The sequence below is a fragment of the Schistocerca serialis genome, chromosome 5 (genome assembly GCF_023864345.2).
Source record: "Schistocerca serialis cubense isolate TAMUIC-IGC-003099 chromosome 5, iqSchSeri2.2, whole genome shotgun sequence".
In the NCBI taxonomy this organism is placed as follows: Eukaryota; Metazoa; Arthropoda; class Insecta; order Orthoptera; family Acrididae; genus Schistocerca; species Schistocerca serialis.
The window spans coordinates 285,748,852-285,762,342 of record NC_064642.1 but is presented as its reverse complement, the minus strand read 5'-3'; the positions used below and the strand labels follow the sequence as shown (position 1 = coordinate 285,762,342).

The 13,491-nt window shown below is 40.2% G+C and overlaps 1 protein-coding gene across 1 annotated transcript in view; it reads left to right on the top strand.

Annotated features, from left to right (window-relative positions):
- LOC126481389 (uncharacterized) overlaps window positions 1-11,294 on the top strand; it is a 30,204-nt gene extending 18,910 nt beyond the window's left edge. The window contains exons 3-4 of the mRNA XM_050105113.1: window positions 894-1,052; window positions 10,954-11,294. Coding sequence (XP_049961070.1) covers window positions 894-1,052; window positions 10,954-11,118 — 324 coding nt within the window. The 3' untranslated portion in view covers window positions 11,119-11,294. The remainder of the gene's footprint in view (window positions 1-893; window positions 1,053-10,953) is intronic.
- The last annotated feature ends 2,197 nt before the right edge of the window (window positions 11,295-13,491 follow it).

The window sequence follows — 13,491 nt, the reverse complement described above, 5'->3', positions numbered from 1 at the left end:
CCCATGCCCGAGGCAGGATTCGAACCTGCGTCCGTAGCAGTCTTGCGGTTCCAGACTGCAGCGCCTTTAACCGCACGGGCACTTCGGCCGGCTATTTGTATGGAGTTTAGCCACTTATGGAAGTGAAACACGGACGACAAATAGTTTGGACAAGAAGAGAACAGAAGCTTTCGAAATGTGGTGCTACAGTAGAATGATGAACATTAGATGGGTAGATCACATAACTAATGAGGAGGTATTGAACACAATTGGGGAGAAGAGGAGTTTGTGGCACAACTTGACTAGAAGACAGGATCGGTTGGTAGGATATGTTCTGAGGCATCAAGGGATCACCAATTTAGTATTGGAGGGCAGCGTGAAGGGTAAAAATCGTAGAGGGAGACCAAGAGATGAATACAGTAAACAGATTCAGAAGGATGTAGATTGCAGTGAGTACTGGGAGATGATGAAGCTTGCACAGGATAGAGTAGCATGGAGAGCTGCATAAAACCAGTCTCAGAACTGAAGACCACAACAACAACAATGAAGACTTAAACGCGGGAGGCCGTGTCATCGTTTCCGTCAACGTAGTTGCCTCGTAAGTTCAGAGAGTCTGCGGAAACTTTATAGAGTGAGAAAATCATTTAACAGGGAATAACCTCAGCGAAAGTAAAACAATATTCGTTTCTTTCTTAAGTACTAACGAAAGTAGGAGGTTAAGAAGCAATTTATATCAAACTGCACCCGGTTGTTTACCCGTATGAAACACAAGGAACGAATTTATCTGGACAGAATTACATTTATTTTTCTCGTCTGTCCCGAGACTTCCTGCACGGGATTTGTCTACAGTTTCAGATTTAATAGAAATTTATCGTGGTGGCAGAGAACGCTGATCGGAATTTAATCTCTTTCAGGCAGAAACAGAGGTCCTCAGACAAGGCAGCATGGGCTGGAGCAACGTGTACAGTTATACAAATGACGACATCTGCCATTCCATCCAAAGCTTTAGCCCAGAATTTTGGAAGTCCCTAATGAAAGCGGCTGGAATACCAGATGAATGTCCCGTACAGCCTGTAAGTACATAATGAAGATTCTTGAAGTATTACATGGTCTGGCCTTCATTTAAACACCATAGAACATTCTGAGCTTTAAATACTCGTACAGAACAATGAATAGCAAATAATCTACTTAACGTGTTACAGAGTCTGACTTTTATTTAAACACAACAGATACAAAAGCATGAACACCATCAATTAATTATGTGTTTAATATGTTAGTAAAATTCTTCAATTAGAGAAACATTGTCTACATTAAAATTACTTATGTGATTACGGTACCCAACATCTTGACCGCACCACACAGATAAATCAGTCTCTTCTGTAGTACTATATTTTCTTTCTCTTTGATTCCATACGATTATCACAGCTATAAATTACTGGCACAAATTCAGCCAATATTTGGGTTCTGTATTTATTATTCGTGCCTTACACTTTCACAGCACTTCACTGATGTACACTGATGTTGTTAAAATTATGACCTTGTGGTACAAACCCATTTAAATTTCTGAAGTCTCCCAGATAGTGACATACTAAAGAAAGTAGTTCCAGGGCAATAAAGGTTTTAACACCCTTGTGTCGGTTATACATAAAGTGCCATATGTAAATGTTCATTCTTTTTAATTACAATATGTACCGATGGTACACCAAACAAGAACAAAGAATGTGAGTGTAATTTCTTAGCAGAGATCGCCTTACCAATTGCATTCTGCGTCCAAATCGGCGGCTGCGTAGGGATTAGTGCCAACGGCCTTGCCACAGTGGTAACACCGGTTCCCGTCAGATCACCGCAGTTAAGTGCTGCCCGTTTGGGCTAGCACTTGGATGGGTGACCATTCGGCCTCCCGAGTGCTGTTGGCAAGCGGGGTGCACTCCGCCCTTGTGAGGCAAACTGAGGTGCTACTTGGTTGAGAAGTAGCAGCTCCGGTCTCTGAAACTGGCAAATCGCCGGGAGAGCGGTGTGCTGACTACATGCCCCTCCGTACCTGCATCCAATGATGCCTCTGGGATATGGATGATACGGCGGCCGATCGGTACCGTTGAGCCTTCATGGCCTGTTCGGGACGAGAGAGGAGTAGAGGTTACTGCAATCGAAGACCTAGACGAAGAGAGTGCATTCCGTAGGACAATGAAGGCTTTAAAGGCATAAAGGATTTACTTTCCTTCAATATAAAAAAAAAATCCTTCCGTATAAGAAGGGATTAGGAAGCAATCCTCATCGGAGTCAGCTGTAAGGAGTCAGAGAGGAAATACCTGAATTACGGTCTACACCCGTAATGGTAAGAATTAGATGGATACAACCACTACCATCACGCTGCGGACTAGGGCAGGATAATTAACGCATATCGAATGCCTGAGATAAGAAAATGTATAGTGAATGTACGAGGGACAGTCAACAGGTCCGATGTTTGACAAAGAAACCACAAGGTATAAGATATAATAAAAAATGTCGTGTGACTAGGGCCTCCCGTCGGGTAGACCGTTCGCCGGGTGCAAGTCTTTCGAGTTGACGCCACTTCGGCGACTGGCGCGTCGATGGGGATGAAATAATGATGATTAGGACAACACAACACCCTGCCTCTGAGCGTAGAAAATCTCCGCCCCGGACGAGAATCGAACTCCGGCCCTTAGGATTGACATTCTGTGGCGCTGATCACTTAACTACCGGGGCCGGACGTAAAATATGTTGCTGTCTAATCTACTCTAATCTAGTCGTTTTGTGAATCAATACACACCTCCATTCACCTTCCCATTTCTTCAAAGCCAGTATCAGTAATTAATCAGTGGAAGCGAATTCCGGTGTATGCGACGGATGTGGAATCGCTACGAAGCAAAGATAACGCAGTTTTGCCACAACTCTACTTGACGTGTGATGGAAGATAATTATCACAATCCTGAAAGATTTGTGAGGGACGAGCATTATCCCCTCTGAAGACGTTTATGTAAGAGGAAAATATATTTCTTCGCTATCGTAAGTAGTGAAGCGTAATATTCTCTGCTGACATTCTCACGATTGTAGAAAATTCCAGAAAACACTAGCGGTTACTTTCCAACAACTTTTGGATCTACGTACGTATTCCACAACCAAAGTACAGTGCATGGTGGAAGGTAATTGGTACCAATATTAGCAGTTTCCTGTCCTGTTCCATTCACGAATGTTCTGAGGGAATGCGTGTCGCAAACTCTCGCCATAGAAGGATACGTAACGCATCCAGGAACATTGTCTAATATGATTGTTTTGGTGACCCATGAGTTATGGACTGGACAGGCATAATGTTACAAGGACGTACTGACCTCCAAATCTCTGAATACACTCACCAGTCTGCGCTACTGCGACACTGTACTCCTTCCCAATTTGCGTCTTTTCAGGGTGCATTCGGCCGTAACTTCATTTTAATGGAAGAAAAAGGTACGACAGGAATTTCAATTCGGTTTTTCAGAGACAACTCTACGGCAATGGCCCCATACTTAGCTTTCATTTATAGCGAATCTCTTGCCCAGCGAAAAGCCCCAAACGACTGAAACAAAGCGCAAGTGACTACTGTGTATAAGCAGGGCAGAAGAACGGACCCCAGAAATTAAAGACCACCATCCGTAATATAGGTTCGCTGAAGAATCCTTGAACATATTCTCAGTTCAAATGTAATTTTCTTGAGGCAAAGAAGTTTATCAGCGCCAATCAATATGGTTTTAGAAAGCACCGCTCGTGCGAAACACAGTTTGCCCTTTTCTCACGTGATAGGTACTTCAAAACTGTGGTTGAAGGGCATCAGGTAGATTCTGTATTTCTAGGTTTCTGGAGAGCGTTGACGCAGTGCCCCATTGCAGGTTGTTAAAAAAAGTACGAGCATGGAACAGATTCACAGATATATAAGTTGCTCGAAGACCTTGTTAAGTTATAGAATCCAGTACGTTGTTCTCGACTGCGAGTGTTCATCAGAGACAAGGGTATCGTCAGGAGTGCCTCAGGGAAGTGTGAGATGACCATTGTTATTCTCTACACACATAAATGATTTGGCGGAAAGGGCGGCCAGCAGTGCTGATAATACTGTGATGTACGGTAAGATGTCGAAACTGAGTTACTGTAGAAGGATACAGGGCGGCTTAGAGAAAATTTCTGGTTGGTGTGATGAATGACATCTAGCATTAAACGCAGAAAAAATGTAAGTTAAAGGGAGTTTTATTATCTTTGGCCCGGAAAAAGGATGTTCTTTGAGAATTTTTTTCTCGGGAAGAAATTAGGTAAAGCATTCCATTATGAAATTTCGAGACTCGTCATGTCGGACAAAATACAAACGATAAAGAAGTCTTTTTAGTGCTTCAAGAATATTGGCACACGTGTCACCAGGTTCAGCCATTCGCATTCTTCACCAGTTGTTTTACGGTCACTATATGTTTAGAAATTAGTAAGTCCGGTATTTCAGAATATTTTCGCAGTAGCACGTTTTGAACGTATTGAAGACATTTGTACCATAACGTAAGCATATCATTCGATATCATGCAGTAATATCTTACGAAGGGAAGTTTCTTACTATCATTTTCCTTTTGAACTTTTCACTTACAGAAATCTTTAACTTCCTCTTTAGCCACTGAATTTACCATGTAGTTAGCAAGATTTAGGTGTTTCAGGCATGAAATCAATCAGTGCATCGCACGAAGTATACTGGAGGAAAATATAGTCTGTCAGTGAGACGAAGAGTTCTTAGGTCCTAATTTCCATATTCGAAAAAGGCGACTACTCTCTATTGGTCAAAATGTTTATTAATATTTTCTCTACAAACTGGAATTTTTTCGACCGGAAATGTTGAAGAGAAAAGGCGGAAGTGCAGTCGGAACGAAACAAAATTTCGATGTAGACCTCCACGTGCAGGATGTCACAGGTCAGCCGGCTCATCTGAAATCGAAATTGAGTTGACGTTAGCGAAGTATATAAGATTCTTTAGGTATTGTACCTCGCTTAAGTTATTTGGACCATAGGAAACAAAATAGTGACCATTGGAAAAAATATGGTTCTTTCATCGATTTTGGGACTTCGTCGGCCAAGTAAAAATATTTATTGCTGATGGATCGGAATAAAAGTGATATAACTCCTAGACAATTAAGTTAGCTTCGTGGAAAACAAGGAATCATGCCAGACGGTTCAGTAGATTTGAAGTTACCTTACCGCGCGATTAAAAAAAAAAGTCATTTTGAGAAAAACGCGTTTGAAGCTTCGACTACATATAAATGCAATATGATGCAACTTACGTTCAATCTGCTATTCCGGGTCTATAAACTAGTCGTTCCTCTTCCTTACAGAGGGCGTTGTACTCGATCTGAGCCATCCTGCGCTGGTCCAGAGCCGCACGTACGGCCGGTGACAAGTTTTCGGCCGCTGAATCCAGTGGTCGTCCAAATGCTTGGCGAACTGCGTCGAATAGAGTCCCAGGCAGGCGTTCATCGTTGTAATGGTCTTCAGAATTGCTGAATACCCTTCGTTGAAGCTGCTCACTGCCGGTAAAGTCGCAATCTCTACAGTCTTCGCACCAGAATGCAAATGCTTGGGGGCTATCTTCCAAATACACGCGTTCAAACTTTCATTTGAATTTTGTGTGTTTCCTCCCAAGCACCAGTACAATAACTCGTCCTCCGAAAGAAAAAAAACTAGTGCTTGAAAAAGGCTGATTTCAGGCAGTGCATTTTTTTCTTTAACCGCGAATAACAAATATTACCCTACCGTATCCGGAAAAACCTTTTCAGGGGTGGATTCTAAATACTTTTATGAATCCAAAAATGCAGTTAAGAAAAATTGATTTTTTAACCAAAAGATAGTAAACCTCCCCTTAATGCGAATGAGTAGGGTACAGCATTAGTAGCGTCCTGCTTGACACAGTCATTTAAATATCTGTGCGTAACGTTGCAAAGCGATATGAAACAGAAAGAGCATGTGAGAATTGCGGTAGGAAATGCGAACGGTCGACTTCGGTTTATTGGGAGAATTCCGCGAAAGTGTGGTTCATCTGCAGACCATATGTAGCAGACCATATGTAGGACGCTACTGTGACCTGTTTTGCGTACTGCTTGAGTGTTTGAGATCCGTTTCAGGTCAGATTAAAGGAAGACATCGAAGCAATCCAGAGGCGGGCAGCTAGATTTATTACTGGTAGGTTCGATCAACACACTAGTGTTACGGAGGTGCTTAGGGAACTCAGACGGGAATCCCTGGAAGGAAGGCGACGTTATTTTCAAGGAACAACGTTGAGGAAATTTAGAGAACTGGAATTTGAAGGTGACTGCAGGACGATTCTGTTGCTTCCAACATATATTGCGCGTCCGCGAAGATAAGGTATGATAAATTACGGCTCATGTGGAGGCATATAAATGATACTTTTTCCTCGTGCTGATTGAGAGTGGAGCAACAAAGGAAATGACTAGCAATAGTACGGGGTACCCTCCGCCACGCGCCGTAAGGTGGCCTGCGAAGTATCGATATAAATGTAGATGTAGATGTAGATGTAGACGTAGAAGGGGATGCTCGACCGCATCGAACAGCGCAGATGAAGGAGCACTGGAAACGAAGGGATATAAAATGGCCCGCCAGCTTCCCCAATTTAAATCCCATCGAACACCGGTGGAATGCTTGGGAGTGAACTACTGCAGCACGTTTACATGCACCAACGACCTTCCAGCAATTGTCGATTGCGCTGGCGGCAGACCGGAACGACCCACCACCAGAACTCTTTACCAACTTGTGACGAGCACGGGAGACGTTGCGGAGCACTCACTGCCGTCAGTGGTGATCACACACCCTATTGATAACCATGCCCCGATATTTTAAATTCTCGGAGGATCATCATAAATCGTGTGGATTCCTGTGTGATTAACTTCTATATATAGAAGTGCCATTTCTGTTCATCTCACTGCGCCTTTCTTTCAGTTAACATCTGTGCTATTCTTACAAGTTCTTTCTATTTATGGTCAAGTTTCATCCAGTTATGTTGCTCGTCTGAGACACTCTGATAGTTAATTCAGTCCATAGTTTTGCACACCAGCGTAATAAAAATGATTACTGCTTTTAGCACCTCATTTCATAGTCTAATTCCGTCAGAACCGCCTCATTTTATTCCACCACGCTTCATTGTCTATGTTTTATTTATATTTATGTTCATCTTACAACCTCATTTCAAGAGGTTATGCCTTACGTTCAGTTCTTCAACCTAATCCCTTGCAGTCTCTGACAGCATTATGGTGTCATCAGCAAAACTCTATATTTTAATTTCTTCTCGCTGAACTTCAGTTCCCTTTTAAAATTTCTGCTTGGTTTCCTTCTGAGATTGCTCAGTGTAGAGATTGAATAAAATCAGTGTAACGCTTTAACCAATTATTTCCCATTACTTTATAAAGCATCAGTGTTAGTGGTTTTGCCTCTACGACTTACTAAACGGATTGTTAAGTAATATTCACTCATTCAACACCTGCTTCCTTACAGTTCGATTTCTAGAAGTCTGAGGATATTTCATTATCAAATGTATCTATGACATAGGGGTGAATATTTTTTCATGGATGACTTTACCAGGGATCTCTGTTCCGAGGGCTTTCTGAAATTCTTCTGCCACCACCACCCTCCCCTCCCCCTTTTTGCTTAGGGCTGGTTTGTCATCTAGCTCTTGACATTCATACAGCTCCTTCTCTCTTCCACAAAGGCCTATTTAATTTCTTTGTACCTGCGATTCACGTTTCCCATAGTCGTGCATGATTTAACAGCTTTACATTTCTCTTTTAGTCATTCCACCTTTGCTATTTTGGATTTTACTTCAATCTCATTTTTAAACGTCGGTATTCCCTTTTCCCTGCTTCGGTATTCCCTTTTCCTGAATTTTTGTACTCTCTCCTTTCATTAGTTAAATTCATCTCGTGTGTTACGCTAATATTGCTACAAAACAAATAAACCTCGACTTAGAATCGATCCCTCGACCTCCTGCGTGTTGACCCAAGACGCTCTCCACTGCGTCAACTGCACAGCACTGCTCTATCTGTTGACAGAGGTAGCTACCGTAAATGTGATTACAGTTTTGCTAGACCGCCAGTCTTTAACGTCCATTTACTACCAGAAATATGCGCAAGATGAAATTTTGTGACAGACATTTTTGTATTGCGTGTATGTGAGGGATCACGCTGCCAAGTCCGGGTGAGCGAATTTTTCTTCAGCCTGTATATGTGGTGTCTGTTTTGCGGACATGTCCAAAAGAACAGACACCATATATATACCCGTCACTATTCGTTTGGAGCCCATAATTTTCCTGAAAATCTTACTTTCATTTTTTGAAAGTTCTTCCATCTGTTCGTTTTCATTTTAGACTGGACGCTCGGAAACATAGAGTTCTTCCTTTTTCAAAACTGAATTACAGTGCCTGATTTTGATACTGTAGGAAATCGCTCGGTTTTTGCAGCTGTTCCGTGTCAGAGTGTTTTGTGTCAAACTAATTTTATAGAGCTTCCTTTGACTGCCCCTTCTCTAGTCCACTGGGTTGCATATATTCTCCTAAGTATCTGAATTTATCTGTCCTTTTAATCTTCCTCCAGGTCATCTCCAAATATTTCTTCCTTGGTATCTGTATTTCAAGTATTCTGTCTTTTCACTTGAGGCATTGAGACACGTTTTTCCTGCGATTTCATGCAAGATGTCCAACAATCTTCGCTCATCCTTTCAATTTCTGGCTCAAATGGCCAGGTCGTCTTCAAAAGTAACACCTTTTTTCTAAGTTATTTCCTTTCTTTCAAAACATATATCTTTTTGTTCCTGTTTCAGAACATCTTTCCAGATTTTTATTGTTTGCTCCACTGAAGAGAACTGGAATAATTCGTCTCCTTGTCTGTCTGCTGTCTGTATTTCAATGGGTTCAGAGATTTCCCAAGAAAACCTAATTTAGGTATGTTATCTCAGGTTTTGTTTTATGATTTCCTTCGTTTCTCTATCTGCTCCTAATTTCTCTAAAACCGTAAATAAAGTTTGTTTGCCCCTTTAGTCCTTTTTTCAAATCGATGAGAATTAGTGCTGTATTCGGGCTTGTTATAGCTCTAGTTCTCAGAATGCTCTTGAGGTTGAATATCTTCTGTTCCACTCAAGACTGCTTTTACGGAAAGGAGCTCGACATTCTTCAATGAGATGATCAGACTGTTCTTCAGCTCTCCTCAACAGGGCCTTATGGATTAGCTGATAAGCATCTGATAGCATGTGGGTCCCACTGTACTTGTTCGGATCCATTAGGTTGTCTTTCTTATAGAGTGAGTTTAAGAAGAGATAATTTCGTTATTTGTTATATTTCCTGGTGCTGCGATTTTAATGGTCAGCAGTTCAAGTATCGCAGCTAAAAATTAAAACTCATGTAATTTCCACGAAATTCTTCACTCCTATCAAATCAATATTGTGCGACACAGCTTGTATAAAAGACATATTCTTGTTGAAGCTGTCAAAAGTTATTATTTTATCATTCTTCAATTAGCTTCACTCTGAAGATAATCTTCTGGTAGAACTTTTAAGATCCTTGAAATTTTTGTAGTGAATATCACATGTCTGTGTGTCTAAAAAATCATGTGGTATTCACTATAAAAAATTAAAAATAAATAAAAAATTTTGACATTGAAAAAAATTAAAAAATTTAGAGTCATGCTTGAAAATAATTGTTTATGTCGGCCCTAGTTGCAAAATAATGGAATAATAACATTTAACAACTTGGTGTGGTCAGTTTACAAGAAAAGTCTTCGAACCTAACTGTTTACTGAAACAAGCCACTATACATACTTCTCTGAAACTTCACGAATAACCATCAAAATTCTCAAGATCCTAAGATGTTGGCCACATTCATATTTCCTCTGAGTTATTTCGAAAGATTGCCTCACAAGTGGCAAATTCATAATTATTTTATGTCGTAAGATAACAGAATTGCTTATGTATAAGGGTTGTTGGGGTTTTTAAAAATGTTTTAGAATCAGAAGTAAAATGCTCACGAAACAAGTTAGCATCATATCAACGATACCAAGAGAGTAACGAAATCATGAAAATGTAGGTTTTATAGCTAATTAGTTGAAATAAAATTCTTCTGCTTAATAAGTTATCTTGAACTGATTAAATACCTGTTATCTTTGTGAAACTGAATCCTTAGGCACAGAATTCGTTGTTGGAGAGCGGAAAAGTATGGTGTGACAAAACACCGTTTTGTGCTTAGTTTCAGCGCAAAATATGACTTGCCTGGTAATAGCAATAATGCTCAGACTTCCTTAACATTATAAACCATGGGCAAGGATGATGTACGTTGAAACCAGACCGATCACTTCCAATAACTGACAGACTGAAAATACATTCAGGTTTATAGATTAGTGGAGCGTGGTGCTGATTGCATAAACTTAAATAAAATATACTACATTTTTAAGCAGTTAGTTTATTTCGTTAGTAATTATGATATCAAAAAGTATAGGACCTTTTCATCTGGAAACTCTAACACGAAGGAGAACAAGAGCGGGTTCTATATCGATTTTTGTATTGTAAAACAGTAGAAGAACGAAATTCCACAGATAGGTGAATAAGTATCAGAAATAAACTGTTTGCAATACAATTAAGTCTTTGACGTTGAGTTACGATAATTTCTTATAGGAGCTAATATGGATATGCATTCATTGCTCTTGGCTTGTATTCATTATGGAAAACCGAATTCTGAATAAGAGAAAATGAGTGAATACGATGGTCGTGATCCAATAAGTAGTTATAACTAGCAATAAGGAATCTTATGCGTAGAATCCCTTCCTTTCGCTTAATCGATAATTACCACATTAAGCAGCGCACACTTACAATTCAGGTGATCAGGGACGGAAGTACATTAGTTCAGCCTGTATACACCTCTTCAGTTAGCAGCGGCGCCTGACCAGCACTTGCGACTTGCAGGGCAACTACACAGTGAACGAGTGGAAGCCCCTGCTGGATTTGGACAAGATGCCGTCGCTCCCATACGGCACCTACCGCTTAATCATCCAGCTGAAGCAGGGGACGGGAGAGCTGGTGGGCTGCTACCAGATACTTGTGGAAGTCAGCGAGAAGGTGGACGCCTGAGGTGACGACTTCTTCTGGGCCGCCAACAGGTCTGCCGTATTCTCCTGCGAAGATCGTCCCCAACACTGAAGCAGACCTTGTTTACATTCTTTTTATAAAAATTGACTTTCATGTATTTCTCGCTCTACCTTCAGGAGAACTACTAGCCCAATAATAAAAAAAGTGGCCACCTCACACTCATTTTTAAGCTTCTATGCTCTTGAACCAAAAACTCAATTCATAAAAAAATACATGGATGAGTGCGAGTGGGACTCTCGACATAACTTAGTTATGTGTGTAAATGGTTCGTCCATCACGGAAATCGAGAATCTCGACGATTTTTGCCTGTTATCGATATCGATACAGGCAACGTGTTCATCTATCGATTCCTGAGAAAAGGGGGTCTAACAGAAGGACAGACAGAGAGTCGGGTAACAATTGACAAAATTTTTTGGTGCACTTTACTTACTTATTAACAATTTTCGGATTTTTTTTTCCTTTCCAGGTCAACGCAAAGTACCCTGTAGGTTTTGGTGAGTGAGTTTGCGTGTACAAAATATGGGTATTAAATGGCCGTATCTTTAGATCGCACTCACATAGAAGGTTACATTTTTGCCCCGCCAAGGGACAGTACCCTTGGTATTAAATATAAATTTGAATTTGCTACGTCAAACCGTTCTTGAGAAAAAGCGGTCTTACCAATAGGACAGACAGTCGGATAACAAATTAGAATTTTTTTCATGTATTGTCATTACAGATTAACAATTTTTGATTTATCTTTAGTTTGCTAATACTGGACCTGTTAATCTACCAATTTTGAATAAGAAAATAAATCCTAGAGCTTTATTTGTACTGTGAAACCTTGCTTCTTGCCAAATTTCATGATTCTAGTTCAACGGGCAGTACCTTACAGGTTATAATGAGTAAGTCTGCGAGTATCAAAGTATATGACATAATGGCCATATCTTTTGATTAAACCTCCAAGCGACCGTAGACCTTAATATCCGATATAAATTTCAACTTGATACGTCTGCCCATTCCTGAGAAAAAGGGTTTGTAACAGTTGCACAGACAGAGAGGCAGACAGACAGACAACAAAGTACTCCTATAAAAGGTCCGTTTTAAGCGACTGAAGTACGAAACGCTAAAAAATTACGTATTTTCTGCTTTGTTACAAAAATCTGAGTTTGCTGTCTTGCTATCAATATGAGTACATTATGCTGAAGTGCAGTTATTTTATGTGGCGAAATACTGACGTTTCTGAGCAGAAAGGTTAATATCTGTCAGTTTGCATCGTCCTACAATGTGCATTATTTATGTATTATGAGAGAAACTCTGATATACCTGAGTGTATGTGATCACGAAAACAAAACATCGTTTCTCACCTTACCTTGTGAAAGGAACCGCTGCTGATTCAGAAAACTTCGACAGTATTTAGTCGAACTACGGCATCCACAAACGGTACCTTAAATTGCGTGGACAGCTGAGAACAGAAGGATAAAAAGATGCTCACTTTTGCTCCGAGTCTAAATCAATAAAGCTACAACATTTGAAACGCTGCGAGCCAGAAACCAGTACGTTATTTGTGTAGTTTATCCCCAGACAAGCATCTTCAAGTGTGCTCTGTGAAACGATCACTAGTGTGTATGTTGAACAGTAATGACCAGGAAATAATTTTTATCAACAACTTATCTTAACCGGCGCAGTAAGCTATTATGTAACGTCAACCAAAGGATTACCAAATCCCTTCCTATTGATATAGTTACTAATATCCCAAAACGATAAATAAAAGATTTCCAGTTCCTCGAACGTAAAATATTTAGTAGGTTTTGAGTATAAGGTCGTTATAATCAATCGTATTACACGAATAAATTCGGTAGTAATACGTAAACGAAACATCAATGGGGCTAAGTAATTGGTAAAGCAAAAGGAAGACGCATGCATTTGTAGCATGCCAAGGACCAATATTTTGTGTACTATTGCCGTATCCAGAAGGCTTTCATCGTATGTAAAACATGCCGTTAAAAAATTGAAACAAGTTACTACACTTTACTTTGACTCACAGGAGCACGTCGCAAAAATGATGGAGTAAGCGAGTTGGAGTGATATTAGATAATAATATTTCAGGAAAAGTAGTGACAAGCATTACGAGGAAGAGTAATACAGTAAATTAAGCGACAAGTTCAGCAGTTTGGAAAATGCAAATTACATAGCGAAAGACAGGAGGAGACACAATAACAATATGATAAGAAACGCGAACGAAAGGTAAGTAGTATGAAAAATATAAAAGACCACATTCCACCAGTTAGGACACTACATGGTAGAGTAACAGACAGGAGAAGGAAAACTGTACGAAAGATAAAATATTTCCTTAAATGTATCTATGATGAATCG